Source organism: Paralichthys olivaceus, chromosome 7, assembly GCF_024713975.1.
Source record: "Paralichthys olivaceus isolate ysfri-2021 chromosome 7, ASM2471397v2, whole genome shotgun sequence".
NCBI lineage: Eukaryota > Metazoa > Chordata > Actinopteri > Pleuronectiformes > Paralichthyidae > Paralichthys > Paralichthys olivaceus.
Genome location: NC_091099.1, coordinates 1,644,206 through 1,659,545, shown reverse-complemented (window position 1 = coordinate 1,659,545; position 15,340 = coordinate 1,644,206). Strand labels below are relative to the sequence as shown.

Sequence of the window (15,340 nt, the reverse complement as noted above, 5' to 3'; positions counted from 1 at the left end):
CAAAAGATTCCACACGACACAAACACGTCATGACAAAGCTGCCGCTGGCTGTCTTCTCTAAAACTACCTTATTCTTTAATTCATGTGTTCGGCTGACGTTGTATTTTGGTGTTTGCAGGAAACTGGTTGGGTCTTGTTTAGTTTTTTTTGCCCCCGGTGATTTTGGAGGATACGTGACTGTTGATGGACGTGAACTGAGATTGCAGAGATTGATCCTGTGGCTGTGGAGCCACAGAGCAGTGACCGTCTCTGGCCTCACTTGAGGGCGGATCACTGGGTCAGCGTGGCTGTGGTCTGACCTTGTAGCACAAGTGGAGAAGTGAACTCATTGCTACCACACTCTAAACAACTGTTCACGCATTTCCACCTTGAACAAGTCTGGTGCTGCTGCACCCGCACAACTGCAAAACATGTCTGGTCCAAACATTGGAACAGATGCTTTGAGAAACCTTCAAATGCAAAAACTCGTGAGCGCCCCCTACAGTTTATCCTATATGAGATATTCTCTGCCTGAACCTCTGGTATGTTACTGTCTTTTAAAGGTTCACTGGTTTGGACGGTGGACCAAGTGACGAAACCTGAACTGGAACCAGAACCAGCAGCTGACGAGACTACGAGCCTCGTGTGAGTAACACGACACATCTGGGGAATAAACCACACACACACACACACACACACACACACACACACACACACACACATTCACACCGTCAACCAAGCACCTGCAGGTTCTGTGAACTAATCTGAAGAACGAGAAGTGGACACGTTTAAAGATCTGTACAAATCTCTGATATTATAATTTATACTGATGTTTATCATGGGTTCCCTCCTGACAGTGTGTGTGTGTGTGTGTGTGTGTGTGTGTGTGTGTGTGTGTGTGTGTGTGTGTGTGTGTGTGTGTGTGTGTGATGTCATCTTGTGTTCTGGCTCTGATGTTCTTTCATATTTGTTGCCGTGTTTCCACAGTGAGTTTGTGAGTAATTCTGAGGCTTGTGGGCGACAACACAGAGCTGCAGTGTCCTGCTTTTAGAAACACACACACACACACACACACACACCCCTCTCTCCGCCAGCCTCATCTCCAACGCTTTCTTCTCGTCTTTCCTCTCTCTCTCCTGTCTTCTCTCCACATTTCTTCCTCTCCTCCTCCGTTCCTCACCCCTTCTCTCCCCCCCTCTTCCTCTGTGTGCTGCATCATTGGTGAAGCCACGTGCTCTCTGTTTATCATCAGGAAGGGGAGGGAGAGATGGAGGGGGAGAGGGAGATGAAGTCTGTGCCTCTCTCTCTCTCTCTCTCATTTTGTCTGGTGCACCCGCAGACACACACACACACACACACACACACACACACAAACTGAGCTTTGTACACTCGTCCAGACCTTATTAGCCTGAGGGACGCACACAGGGACGCAGCGGATCCAGACTGAAGTGACTGGAGAACCACTCCACAGGTACAGTGAAGCTTCGTCCATCTCATTTCTTTAAGCTGCTTCTGTCTGAGAATGTGTATGAAACTGTCCTCGAGTGTTTTTTTAGACCGAAGCTACGTTAACATTTCAACTTCATCTGTTGTGGAGAGTGAGGAGCTTTTCATGAGCCGGAGCTGTTTTGTGTCGGGGGAGAACAGGAGGTGGAGGAGGATATTAAAATGAGGACTGTTTTGGCACGGTGTCCAAATTCTGCTGCTGAGGCTGTTGTACTCTTTGTGTACTTTACTTAGCACCCCACCCTCTACCACACACACACACACACACACACACACACACACACACACACACCCCTCCCATCACCACCTTCTACGTCGACAGGTTAAATTTATTAACCCCAAAAGAAACTAGGTCGCTCAGCGCATAACCACGACAAGGCTGGTGTCCACCTCATCACCATGTATTTAGATCAGATACATAAACGATGGAAATGTTCTGCAAACTGTTTATAATTTCACCTCTTCACAGTCAATAAAGGTAATTAACAAGTAAACTACAATATCACATATACAACACAGTACACGAATACTGTGTTAACAAAATGTATACAGTCCAACAGAAATGCACACTGTGTACTTCAAAAAAGCTCAGGAAATTAAAAATGCCGTAATTAATTTTTCAGAAATAGGAGCCAATCAGATTTCAGCTGGGGCCTGTGCCCCCCTGGTGCCGACCCTGCGTCCGCCCCTGATGTCATGTATCTGCTAAATGGTGAAAAAACGCTCCATCTCTCCAAGTGTTAAAGAACGAGAAAAGAAATTCCTGGATCCACCCCCTTAATTGAATCTGCGACAAATGTGAACGAGTTCTTCCTTGGCCCATATCCCACGTTTCAGTAGAATCAGGTCTGTGGTTTCTGGGTGATCCTGCTGACTCCACGTGCCGCCTGACAGACAGTGTACTTGTGTTGTGATGGATTAATAAAGTGTGGTTTGATGTGTTGAGGTCGGTCAACACCACAGAGCCGAGTGTGAAGTGGTGAAACTGCAGAGGAGTGTGGGCTGAAGAAGAGAATGTGTGGTGTGCAGCAGACGGAGGTGAGTGAACGATGACTCCTCTGTGGGTGGAGGTCATAAAAGCTGATTGAATTTTGGTGCAGGCTTGTGTCAGCGTCACCTGCGTTCACTGAATACTGCTCATAACACCTGAAAGACCGAAACGTACGAGGGAGCAACAGACAAAATGATGCTGCGTGGCTTCTTAATTAAAAAAAAACATTAGGGGGATAAAATAAGTTAAATTTCTTTATTTTATATCACAAAGGAATGTGAGGGCGACTCAAAATTTTATTAGAATTTTGAGTAATGTATTAAGAAAAGTTGTAATCCTATTTTGACTTCTCCACTTTATTGAAATCTGAACAATACATATTTTTTAAATGACCCTAATGATCCGTTGTAGTATCTGGATAGTCGTATCTACAGTCATTGTCATATTTGTACGTTATAATTTATACTTCCTGGATGAAGGGCTGCTGAGTAACAAATCAAATCAATTACAAAAAAGTTTAAACTTCTGAGACGTACCAGCGGTAAACTTCTTTAATTGAATGTTTCACAGAATATATTTTCTGCGGAGCCAGAAGAGCATGAGACCTAGATAACGTTAGTGACACCTGCCAGGATTTCATCGGTGTTGACAAAGCGTTAGATATTTTCTTTAATTGCTCTGAACCTAAGTTTGTTGTGTGATGTTGTGTTGGATGAGTCCAGCAGCTTCAACTCTTCAGCTGTAACTGGACCATCAGTAGAAATATGAGCATCGAACACAAGTGATTTCTGTGTCACTCTGAAACAACACAGTCGATGCAGACCCCATTTTGTATGTTCCTGTTATATAATGTTTGAATCTATAGGCTCCTCTGCTCTTATCATGTCGTTGTGTTTTAAAGCTTTTCAGTTTATTGGCTTTTATATTTTTCATTCCCTCGTCGATCACATGAAACAGCCACTGAATCCGAGCCAGTCTTTCCTCTGGGAGCGGCTCACATTCTCAGCACGAGGTTTATAAATAGATTCACAAAGAACAAATACGCTCCGGCTTTTTGTTCTGCACGAGTCACACGAGTCAGAGGGAAAAGTACGAGAAAACGGAGCAGGACTGAACTGAATCATTCCAAAAATAATCACCACGCCGTTTGACCTCTGGGGTCGAGGTGTGTCGCAGAAGTATCGCACAGATCCGAAGTCGTGAGTGTCGTCAGCGATGCGTACGGTTCAGTCCTCGCAGATCATCAGGCTTTTATATAAGTAAAGTTCATTGTTATTATCTTCTCTGGTTCACACAGACTCGCTGTGTTTCTTGCTCTCTGCTCTGGAACGACTCTTCACGCTCCTCTGGTGTCCCACAAATCTCCCTCTCCCCCCTCGCCTCCTCCCCCCCCCCGGCATTTTCAGTAGCTACAGAATGGAGGTTGGCACCGCGAGCGAAGAGCAGTGTTGTTGTCGTCGTTACATGTTCTGCATGCTGATGCACGTCCTCTGTGCCGGACCTTTCTGTCGGATCTGTGCTCTGATTAGTGAAGTTCCTCGTGTCGGTCGGGACACGAGTTTTATTCGATGTAAATCACAGTGTGTGTTGTTACAGTCGCTGTTAGTGACTAGAACAGTTGGTAAAAGTTCTCCAGCTTTGTTGACCTCATCCTGACTTTTCTCAGGCCCGCAGGGACCAGATACTTTTCTTTTACGTCCACAGTAAGATATAATTCATCATTTCCACAGCAGGATCTTATTAATCTGTATCTCCTGCCTTATGTAACCTTCTCTGTTCCTTTATTGCATGAAGTCTCCTCCTGTGATTCTGTGAATGTTGTTACTGCCTTTGCATCTGCAATGCACCATCACCAGTACAGTGGATCTTGTCTCTTGTATTTTTACACCTGCTGCTAGATGGGGCCTGGATTGATTTGGAACTTCCCTCCCAAGGCTGGCTGCACGGTTCCACAGAGCCTCCTGCAGACCATGTACGTAGGATCGTGAAGCCACTGTACCACACACCCGCCCCCATACCGTGCCACACCAGGTCTCTCCTGTGTGGATGTATTTATGGCATTTCCCCGTCCATCCGTTCCATTCTGTCAATCCAGTCAGTCCAGTGTTTCACATGTTCATTCTGCAGCAGCGGGCAAACGCCCACAACTGCAATGACAACTCATCATATTTAATAACTGTTAAATATGCTCGGGAATGGAGTCGTCCATCTGTCATGTGACAAAATAATCATTCTTAAACCACAACAGATACTGGATCAGATACTGGGGATTAAAGTGGGAGTGGAGCCAGAGCCTGACACTGATAATTCCCTCAGAAACCTTTGGCGACAACCTGTTCCAGGTGACGCGCTGCACAAACCGCTGCAGAGCCAGCCAGGTTTGTGCTCATCCTTCAGATTTCTGAAGAAATAAAAAATACGAAACCAGTCGCTAACGCTCTCTGCAGCTGAGTGGAGACGCACTCGCTGTCAGTCACAACCATTTCAAGGATAGAAAGGAGGTGGAGAAATCGAGCCGAGCCAGTTTAAGGTTGTGTCATCGTTCAGATGAGCTTCTCTGATTGAACCTTATAACTTCACCATTGTTCCTCCTCTGCTTCTTCTTCTGGTCAGAACTGACGTTAACATTGAATTGACTTTTGAGGCCTTTTCTGGACGTGAACCCAGGTACATCAGTGACCTGAGGTCCTCATCTCTTATCAATCATCTCGATTTGATGTTCTATTATGTAAATATCAGCTGTGTGTGTGTGTGTGTGTGTGTGTGTGTGTGTGTGTGTGTGAGATTTAAATTGTTGCTGGACGGAGATTCGTACATGGACAGAGACAATGTGCTTTTTAATTATTGGCTCATTTGTACAGAACAGAAATAGACGCCCGCCTTCATGATCCATCGAGCTAAAAATAACACGTGTGGTGAATTTCCATATCACCTCCTCAGATTCCGCTCAGCTCCACCTCCTGAGCGATAACGGCAGCCAGAGGAAAACTGAGCAGGTTTCGACAGAAGCAACATGATAGAATGCAAAACGCATGAACGTGAACATGAGAATGTTATTTAAAATAAAAACCAAATGAAGGAATTGATTCATGAGGCAGAAGTTTTAGAGAAATATCTAAAAATACAAATCATAAACGAAATGTGTTTAAATTCATTCAAACCCACTTTGTTTCATTGATTCACTGTTTGTTGCTGATTTTCATCCACATTTATTGATGGTGTTTTCACTCCACTGATTGTTCACTGTCATCATTATTATTATCATCATGGCATTATAGCGAAGACAACAACAACAATCGAGTTTCTATGCAGCAGCTCGGACGGATCCTCACAAGAGTCTGGTTTCATCCACGCAACAACGTTTTCAAGCACCTAAAAAGTTTGGAAACGCTTTTAGTTTGAAAACTCTGGGTCTGCGTTAAAGTGCGGGCGATCAAAAATGGACACGTCTGGAAATGATGATGTAGTGACGCTCATTCAGTTTGGTTCTTATAAGTCACGTGATTCTATTTTTGCATTTCTAGAAAATACATTAGGAATTTAAATCAGAATTTATTTCAGAGATGTTGAAAGCAAACTTGAAATTTCAAGATTAAAGTCGAACTTTGTGGCTAAATTCACGTGAACTGAAACGACAGCTAATGAACAAAAGAAACGATATAAATGATCAAACACGACACCGAGTCGTTTAATTTAATGAAACTGAAGAGTCAACTTTATTCTCCATATAAATAAATCTTCCTTCAAATACTCTTCTGTATTCTCCAACAAAGAACAGAGACCAAGACTATAATCATAAATATAAATACAACATATAGGTAAATTAAAAAGTATAAAATAAGAAAAATATGGGCGTTATAGTTTGATGTATATTTTATTTTTCCATTTTCTAATCCACATCTACTACAATTCAACTAATAATCCATTAACTCTCCGTGACTCTCTACACCTCCAGTCCGTCTCAGAAAGAAAACACAGGCCAATGGCTGCCGCTGCTTTCTGGGTGATGACCCTGTTTTCACTGGACACTGTAATAAACCATTCATCCCATCATGTGAGCTCCACTGAGCTTCGCCCCTCGACATCTGGTTCTCCTGGTCGGGGCAGGAAGGAGTCCTCGGCCTCCTCGCCACACACTGTCGGCCCGTCTGCCTTCGCTGGCGTCTGCCCTGCAGCTCTGTGGGAGACCTGCACAAACACCACCACTACACTGGACGCTTGGTTACAAATATTTTCTTCCCTTCGGTTCGGCTGCCGGAGAATCCGACTGCGCCATTCAGCTTGTGCCAAATAAAAACAAGTCCTGGCCTGTGGAGTCTGGCAGCGTGACGATGAATCAGTGGTCAATGTCACATGTTCGCAGGTGTTTTTGTGAAAACCAGGGAAACCACCGAGCAGAGCATCCGTACGTTTAACTCTGAAAGCAGCGTTTCCAGACTCTGTCTTCACGAGCGTTTCGGCTCCGTTTCAGTTTAAACACTCGTTCGTAGTAACACGTATGAAAGGGCGGAACATGTGACCGCTCACTGGACATGTGCAGGATTTACCTGAACGAGCAAACACAACAGCTTCAGCAACGCTCGTAACTGATTCTCATTTTATTGTATTCCGTATTTTTTTTATCTTTGTTATTATCGCTCTATATTTTATTTAACTACTTGCCCTTTGGAGCTGCCGAACCGGTGTGACGACATAACATCTTAAATCTTAAACGTTGATCAGCGCTCACTCCGCAGGCCCCTCACCCTCCAACACACTGCTTCAAAGCCGGCAGCGGAGTTTAGGACACGCTGCACATCACAGCAGAATCAAAGCCATGTGTTTTGCAGGATATCGTAACTGGAGGTCCAGGACTCGGATTCAAATCTCCTTTAACTAAATTATTTACGCTGCGTTTTCCTGCTCTTAGATTAACATAAAACTAAATTGTAACTTGCACGTCCTTCTGTCTTGTCAGCAGCTGAGATGTTCTGCTAAAAACCAACACGGTTCTTCAAGATAAACTTTCAATTCATCTGATATTTGTCGGGAGCAACGAGGCTCCTTCATAGATCCTCCTCCTGAGTGAGTTTCAGATTCTTAGTCATCAGCTTGATTGTTGGACACGGACGTTAATGAAGAGCATTAACTGTCCTCGTTACTCCTCCTCCTCAGCTGCAGGTTTCCAGCTGTAATGACTCTGATGGTTTTTCAAGACGCTCCTCTCGTCTTCTGTCTCTTGGAGAGAATCTGGTTTTCTTCTCTTGACACCGATGTAACGGCTTCATGTGTGTTTGGTTCACGGTGACCTGACGAGCTCAGACAGAGGAGACCACCCTGAACGACATGGTGGTCGAGTCCAGGATATAATTTATTTTATTGTTAAGTCGCATTCACACAAATCAAACTATTAAAAGAGAAAAGTTATTCTTAAATAATATGTGCAGGTGTAACTTAACTTAAAACATAACTTGAACAGTGAGACAGCTTATTGTTGGATTCAAATATAAAACCTTTTTCTTTAATACATTAATTTTATTTATTTTCAACAGTATGTTGTGGAAGTGACTTATATCGTTCATCAGGCTGTAGACAAACATTTAAAATAACATCACTCGTACATATTGATATATACAAACTGCTGTTATCAGATTAATCAGAATCTTGAGGATCATTTTCAGGAAGATCTGTTTCTCGTCCTGCGTTCTCCATCACAGTCCTCTCTCTCTCTCTTTCTGTCTCTGACCCTCGGCCTCCGTCACTCGGAGCCGTCCCACTTTCCAAGTATCGATCCGGTGGACGTACATTAGATCATCCACGTGGCTCAGTAATTGATTTCTGCTTTGACAGGAAGTTTCTCTCGGAGCCTCTCCGTTGTCCCTGCGTCCTCTCAAAGAGCTAAAACACCGGCTGCTGTCGCTCATGATGACCTTGCGCTCGTCCGATTATTCGCTCCGATAAAGGAACACAACACAACACAACACTAAAAGAAAATGACTTCAACACAACACTAGCTGCAAAATCTCACTTCACAGCGTCACAGAAAGAACTGATATGTTCTCGTCTGAGGACATCACCGGCTATTTCTGATTCGTGCATCATTCCTTCATTTTGTTCTGCAGAGACGAGCATAGTGATGAAAGAGAACAGGTTACTGTCGTGCAACCGTGAGACGTGTAATTTGGCAACGTGTTGGCGTGAGTGGAGGACGGAAGATGACATCATGTGTAATTTAAAGCTGGAGAGCAGCGCTGCTTCTTCTTCTGTCACTTACTATAATGATGATGTAGAAAAAAAACCCACCTTCACACTGCTGTGTCATCTCATCTCGAAAACACCGCAAAGCTAAAACACACTCGGTGAAAACTGGAGGAAGACAACACGAGGAAAGATGTTTAACTTTGAGTTCTATGAGATGGTGGGAATTTGTAATGTTAAAAAAAAAAAATATATAAATAAAGAGAGCAGGAAGGAGAAGGTGAGCCAGACACGGCAGGACTGAGACTGGTTGTCATAGCAACGCTGTCGAGGCAGATTTAAAAAAAGCAGCGAGGGAGGGAGTGGAACGAGAAAGAGGACAGGTCCGTTTTGTTCTCCTCAACAAACTGCTGCAAAAGACGGTTTCTCCCCCGAACGAGACAAACAACCGTTGGGTTTATTTATTTTGTGAAGAGGAGAGAGAGGGGGAGAGAGAGAGAGGGGGGGGGGGGGGGGGGGGGGGGGGGGTTCCCTGGTGAAAGAAGAGATGGAGAGAACAATCCTGTAAATAACTCCTCACCCACTGACTCTTCAGCTGCCGGACCACAGTTGGTTGAGGGATAAACAGAAGCTTTGAAGCTGCGTCGTCCGCTGTGGCGAGCGACTGTGATGACCACATGACCTCCGGGCCGGCAGCTCAGCGGCCGATCAGCCGAGCGGGAAGGATCCGCCATGTTTGGAACGTTAGAAACAACAAACGTGCCGAGATGCAGATTCACATTTAAAGGTCGTTCTGTTTAGATGGACGACGTGACAGATGTCCAGATCTCCCCCTGGTGGCCGGCTGTGGTATAGGTCTTAAACCCGGCCTCCTCCGTGTTAGCAGATATGAACCGAACTAGAGCTTTAAAGTCATTGTAGGTCGTTCCTCGTGTTCTGACATCTGAGTTTTTAAGAAGTTTTGAGTTGACGCTCCTCTGAGGACCGTTAATGCTTTCACCAAAATCTAATCACGACATTAAAAGTCCCGGTTGAGACATTCAAAGTGAGGAAAAGACCAAATGATCAACAGACGGGATCCACTGAACAGAATCACAGACACATACGCATCAACATCTCTTATTTAAGAACAGACACCACGGCTACTGATAAAGATAGAGACGATAAAGTATTGAGTCAGACGAGGACGGAGCCGGTATCTTTCCACCGGCGGCTCTGGCGTCATGAGGCCAAATATAGCTGGATAATGCAATGGTAATTGATTTCACAACCAGCTGCCTTACATAAGCGCGTCAGCGTGAACAGAGAATGTGAGAAAGAGAGGGATGAGGACAGAGACGGAGGATGAGGATGGTGTGAAAAACCCGCTGAGGGAGGAAGAAGTGAAGCGACAGGGCGGCAGCGGAAAGAGAGAAAAGACGAGTGATGGGAGAAGGTTTTAAAAAAAAGAGCTGTCAAACAGAGGTGATGAATCCGGAAAACTAAAAGAAGTGGAGAGAGTCAGACCAGCAGAGATTCAATAGCAGAGACACAATGCCTGCTGGGAAATAACACTTTTATCCTCTTACCTGCCGACTGGCTTTTCTTCAAAATAGTGTTTGTACAAATAGTTTATCAAATCAATAATTAAAACACGGAGGAGGGAGGGGTTAACTTCTACTTATGTAAATAACTTGTTGCACATCACAACATGTCCTGACATTTATGCACAGACAGTTTTTCTACTCGCTCATGCAGTCGTCCAGGCAGCGGGAGGAAGAGAGGTGCTGATGTTTGGTCCGTTCTCAGAAAGGTCACCGACAGACATTTAATAATACTGTCACAGCAGGAGGGAGCGAGGGAGGAGGGGGAGGAGGGGGAGGAAAGAGGAGGTGAAAGGAAGTGTTGATGACAGATATTGTTTTGATTTTGTTGATTCCTCTGGAAGTGTTCGCTCCATCAGGAGGTCCCGTAGACTCAGGGCTCTGGATCAGGGGGCAGATCCAGGACATTATTTCTTGTTGCACGATAGTTTTTCCAACAGAGAACTTTGATGAAAAACATCGACTCCATGAAAAACATCCTTCCTCACACTGCAACACGAATCCAACGCAACCTTCTAATGAAGGCAGAGCCCTGAAGCTGTTGTTGCTCTGCTCAGTGTTTTTGCTGCAGGCTTGTGCACATCATCCACGCTGCTGCTGCCGCTGCTGCTGCCGCTGCTGCTGCCGCCTCACCTGTGCTCTGTAATGTCCTGTGCACACATTAAAAAAGTCTGCAACAGCAGCAGACGTATATATCTTCTCTGCTGCTGTCAGCGTTTCCCGACCTCCACCTCTCGACAACGCGGCTGAGATCTCAGCTGTGACTTTTGTTGGTGCAACATTTTACATTGAGCATAAATGAACCTTAACAACTCTGTAAAGAATAATTCCTGCTGCTTTTACTTCTCGTCCATTTCAAACAGTGTAACTCCTCACATACTTATCATCCAGTCATACATCCACTAGAGGGCAGAGCAGAGCGCAGAGGTTTTGATAAAGACAAACATGGCGATGGTGGAGGAGGACGTGATGATTTTCCTCGTAAGAAAGACGCAGAAGCAGCCATGTTGTAAACGGCGCTGGTCCAAATTATCGACGAAACAAATCCCACCATCGTTGAAACTGTGGTCGTCTTTATTCATCTGAATGAAACAGATCTGTCATCGTCATGTTTCACTCTCAAGCAAATGTAAATCATTTTCATTGTTTTCACACTTTAAGGCCTTTTGAAGAAAAAGACAAAAGTTGTAATTTTACATGAATAACATAATAATATTATGACTCAATCCTTGTTGTTGTAATATTATTAATAATATATATCATTGGTGTCATTTTGGACTTTATTCTTATGATAACATGAGTTTTTTCTCGTAATCTAAGTTTTGTTTTTCTTCACATAGCCTCAATACTTGTAAAACACAGATAGCGCTGACATTATAGTGTAATTTAAGAAGTGTGTGTGTGTGTGTGTGATTGCAGGTTGCTGACCAGGATGGCGGGGATGAAGGAGCAGCAGTTCACGGAGGAGAAGCCCCTGCTGCCGGAGCAGAGAGGAGCGGACTCAGACATGGTTAGTCCTCCTTCTGTGTTCACCCTGTGTGGTTCTCAGCTGCTGATGAGCGAGCACAGGAGGAAGCTCTCTGAAACCTCTCGGTGCGGAGACACGTTCGTGCTCATTAGCTGAGATCTGGCTGATAATTAGACGATGGAGCTTTTTAACCGGTGGAAAGATAAAGAGAGAGAGAGAGAGAGAGAGAGAGCGGTGGAAGAGAGTAAGAGCAGCAGATAGAGAGCAGGCAATATATGTGGTTATATAAAGAGCACTTATTCCTGCAGTTCATCCATTACCTCAGCAACAGGCCACAGCTGAATCAGGGGCTCTTCAGTGTTTGAGAGCTTGTTGTTGCATGAATTATGGAAACGATGGCGTCTACCTACAAGATGTATGTTTTAAAAAAGACTCATTATCTCCTTAAACTTTTCAAACAGCCATTATCGTCTGTTTCCTGATTCCTGAGACGCATGTGAGGGTCAGACTTCATCATTTGCTGAGCAGCGTACGGAGCCCGGAGCCACCAGACGCAGTCTGAAGGTTATGAGTCAGAGTAGAGTCAGGGTGTTTGATCCAGAACATTCAAACAGAACAGATGCATGTGAAGTCTGAATGGTTAAAACATTACGATCTGATTGTTAACGAGCAGGAACGATTCTCCTGCTTCTGTCAAACCTCTTGTTTCTGCCGGAGGAATCAACGAGAGGTCAGGTTTTCATTTCTCTGATTGAAAAGCTTCCTGTGCTGCATCACTTTAAATATCCAATCCCATATTGATCGGCTCGTGGAGCAGAAGCTCGTTAGGTCTGCTCGTTATGACCCGCTGCCCGTAAACAATCCAGGTCATCGGCTGCTGCCCCCATCGATCCTGTGACATGTTTGCGTGACTCATCGCGTCGCTGGTTTTCATTGTTCTGCCGAAGACGACTTCGCGACACGTGTTCAGGTTTCTGTCCTCCCTCTCTCCCCTCTCCCTCTCTCTCCTCCCCCTCTCTCTCCTCTCTCTGTGTTGAGCGTGTTAGTGACCTTTAAGATCAGTTAACTGAGCGTTTACCTCCCGGCTCTAAAACACGGTGTAACTCACATCATGTTGGAATAAAACTGTCCATGGATATAAAAACACTCGTCCTGCTTTCATTCAAAAACAACAGCTCCTCAGTCATCACACGCTCAGCAACAAGAACTAAATACATAGTCTAACATACAGTTTATATCATTATTGACAATAAAATAAAAATATTATTTGATATTCAATGATTTACATTGTGTGTAAACAGAAAAAAAAATATTTTCACCTTATTATATTATTTTGGAAATAAAATCATCTCAGCTGCTGCTCAGACTTTTCACTCTGAAGTTCTTATTTACAGTGTTTCTCATGTGACATGAATGCAGCAGGATGCAGCAGGTTCCTGGATTTAGATTTGAATCCAACACGTCCACAAACGGCTTCTGTCTCCAGGACGACGTCAACGATCTTCAGTTTGATCTTTGTCACGATGCTGGAACAGGAGACTTGATTTGAATGTTTTCCTTTGACCTTCATGAAAATTCAGCGTCGGAAAATGAATCAACATCACTTTTGTTTTTGTTGAGCACAAGTTTATTCCCGAATAACCACTTTGTTGTTCTTGTTGTTTCAAGACACAGCAGGATAAAGGGGATGAGGCCTCGGGGGGGCTCCCCTGTCCCGCCAGCCCCACGCATCTTAACCACCCCTCTCCCCCCAGCCGCCCCGCTCAACGCTGGCATGTCATCGCACGGCACTGGCTCCGCCAGACCCGCTGTCGGACCAGCGGGGTCATCCCGGTAACTACCAGATCCACCGGAGCCAGCGGAAACATCAGGCTGGCAGCGTCAAACACACACAGACACACAAGTTCAAATTCAGACACAGAGAAATCACTGAGCGCCACAGAACACAATATATTTATCCATGAACACGGCTGCTGTCGACTTCTACTAGAGAACTGCCAGAGCCTGCACAGACGCAAAGCAGAGACAAGGATGGAAAGGTTGTTTACAGTAACACAGTATTTACTTAAAGCAACACTGTGCAACTTTCACTGAGCAACAGCGCCCTCTGCAGCCACATCCTGGACACGCACCTGTCTACAAACCAATCAGAGTCAAGTCTAGGTACACTCCGCCCACGTAGGTGATGACGACAGGACGTATGTTCGATGTCGGACAAAATTCTTTAGTCACTAAATTACAATGTGAAACTCAAACAGATCAAATGAGAACAAACACATGAAGCTTCAGACTCAGTCGACCATCGATCCTCGTCGACCTGACGGGTTCAGTTCAAAGCTGCTGCTGGTTTTTTTTAAAAAAAGCTTTAAAACTAGGCCAAAATCTACATTTGCAAAACAAAACAGCCTGCAGACACGTTCTCATCAGATCAGAGACAAAAACACATCCTGACAGAAGAGGAGGACGCACTCCGTCACAGCACACACGCTCATCAGTCGTTTCTCTGGAGCTGCAGCACTTCCTCTACATGCAGTGTGACGGGGGGTGCGAGTGAGAGGAAAGAGTGCCACCTGCTGGTCCGACCACCAAACTGGCACCACTAACATTTTCCTCCTTGCATGAACCTGCAGGGACTGAACCCGCTCAGATACAGCGATATTTAACATGGCAGCTTCAGTCCCTGTTGTTTTTCTCTCTTTAGACGCGTCCCCGTCCTGTTTCCTCTAAATAAACTCTTCCTTTCTTTAATCCAACACTGTTCCATCGTGTCTGTACAACCTCCATCTTTAATCCTGACATATTTTCTTTTCAGAACCCCCCCACCCCACCCCCATGAACTCACAAACTACACCTGTGCATGTGTCACGAGGACGCCGTGTCTCCGATGGTTCTTAACCTCACGTGCATGTCCATGTGTGTTCTGTCCACATGCTCCTGCTCTGTCCTGAGCTTGACAAAGACGGCGGAGCAGGAACACACTCGTCAACCACACGTGCAGAAGTAACGGGTTAAAAATAACCGGTTTTACTTCAGCACATTTCTTCTCAAATGGAGAGTTTAGATCATCATTCCTCAAAGAGCGAGATAAAAAAAAAAAAAACGTAACGCTGCAGATGAAGTAATAAATAAAAAATGATTTGTCCGACTGAAGCCGGCGTCTCAGCGTCTGTGAATGTTTAAATTTGTTCTGGCTAAAAATGTTTTTAATCCCTGAGTTCATTTTCCGTCGATGTCGGTTGAGCTGATTTACTTTGGGGTGAATCTGGAGGCTGAACTCTCTTTAACCCTGAATAACACCTTCCTTCCTCACTTTATTTATTTTTTCTAGCACTGATTCGTTCCCACTCCCCCTCATGTACTTTACTTAATGATCTCGTGTTCTAGAATCAGACTTTCTGGCGTAATAGGTGTGTTTCGCAGCCAAACTAATCTATTAAAAACACTGGAAACTAAAAGATGTTTTTAAAGTGGCACTTATTTATTATCATCACGTCCAGATAAAATCACACTGATGTCATCTACATCATGTGACGTGAAACTTTAGTTCTCAAAAGTGAAGCCACATCTCCGGGGTCGCCCCCTAGTGGCTGGCTGCAGCACAGGTCGTTCGCCCTGCCTGATAGGACATGAACAGTT

At 44.7% G+C, this 15,340-nt stretch overlaps 1 protein-coding gene across 7 annotated transcripts in view; it reads left to right on the top strand.

Moving 5' to 3' along the window:
• Positions 1 to 1,134: 1,134 nt before the first annotated feature.
• ndrg4 (NDRG family member 4) overlaps positions 1,135 to 15,340 on the top strand; it is a 28,363-nt gene continuing 14,157 nt past the window's right edge. For 2 of the 7 annotated variants that reach the window (XM_069527997.1, XM_069527995.1), the window contains exons 1-4: positions 2,485 to 2,523; positions 4,375 to 4,448; positions 11,656 to 11,746; positions 13,373 to 13,537. In XM_069527997.1, the coding sequence (XP_069384098.1) occupies positions 2,500 to 2,523; positions 4,375 to 4,448; positions 11,656 to 11,746; positions 13,373 to 13,537 (354 nt within the window). In that variant the 5' untranslated portion in view covers positions 2,485 to 2,499. Of the gene's footprint in view, positions 1,451 to 2,383; positions 2,524 to 4,374; positions 4,449 to 11,655; positions 11,747 to 13,372; positions 13,538 to 15,340 lie in introns of those variants that run through there. The other 5 variants (XM_069527996.1, XM_069527999.1, XM_069528000.1 and 2 more) reach the window with 5 other exon arrangements.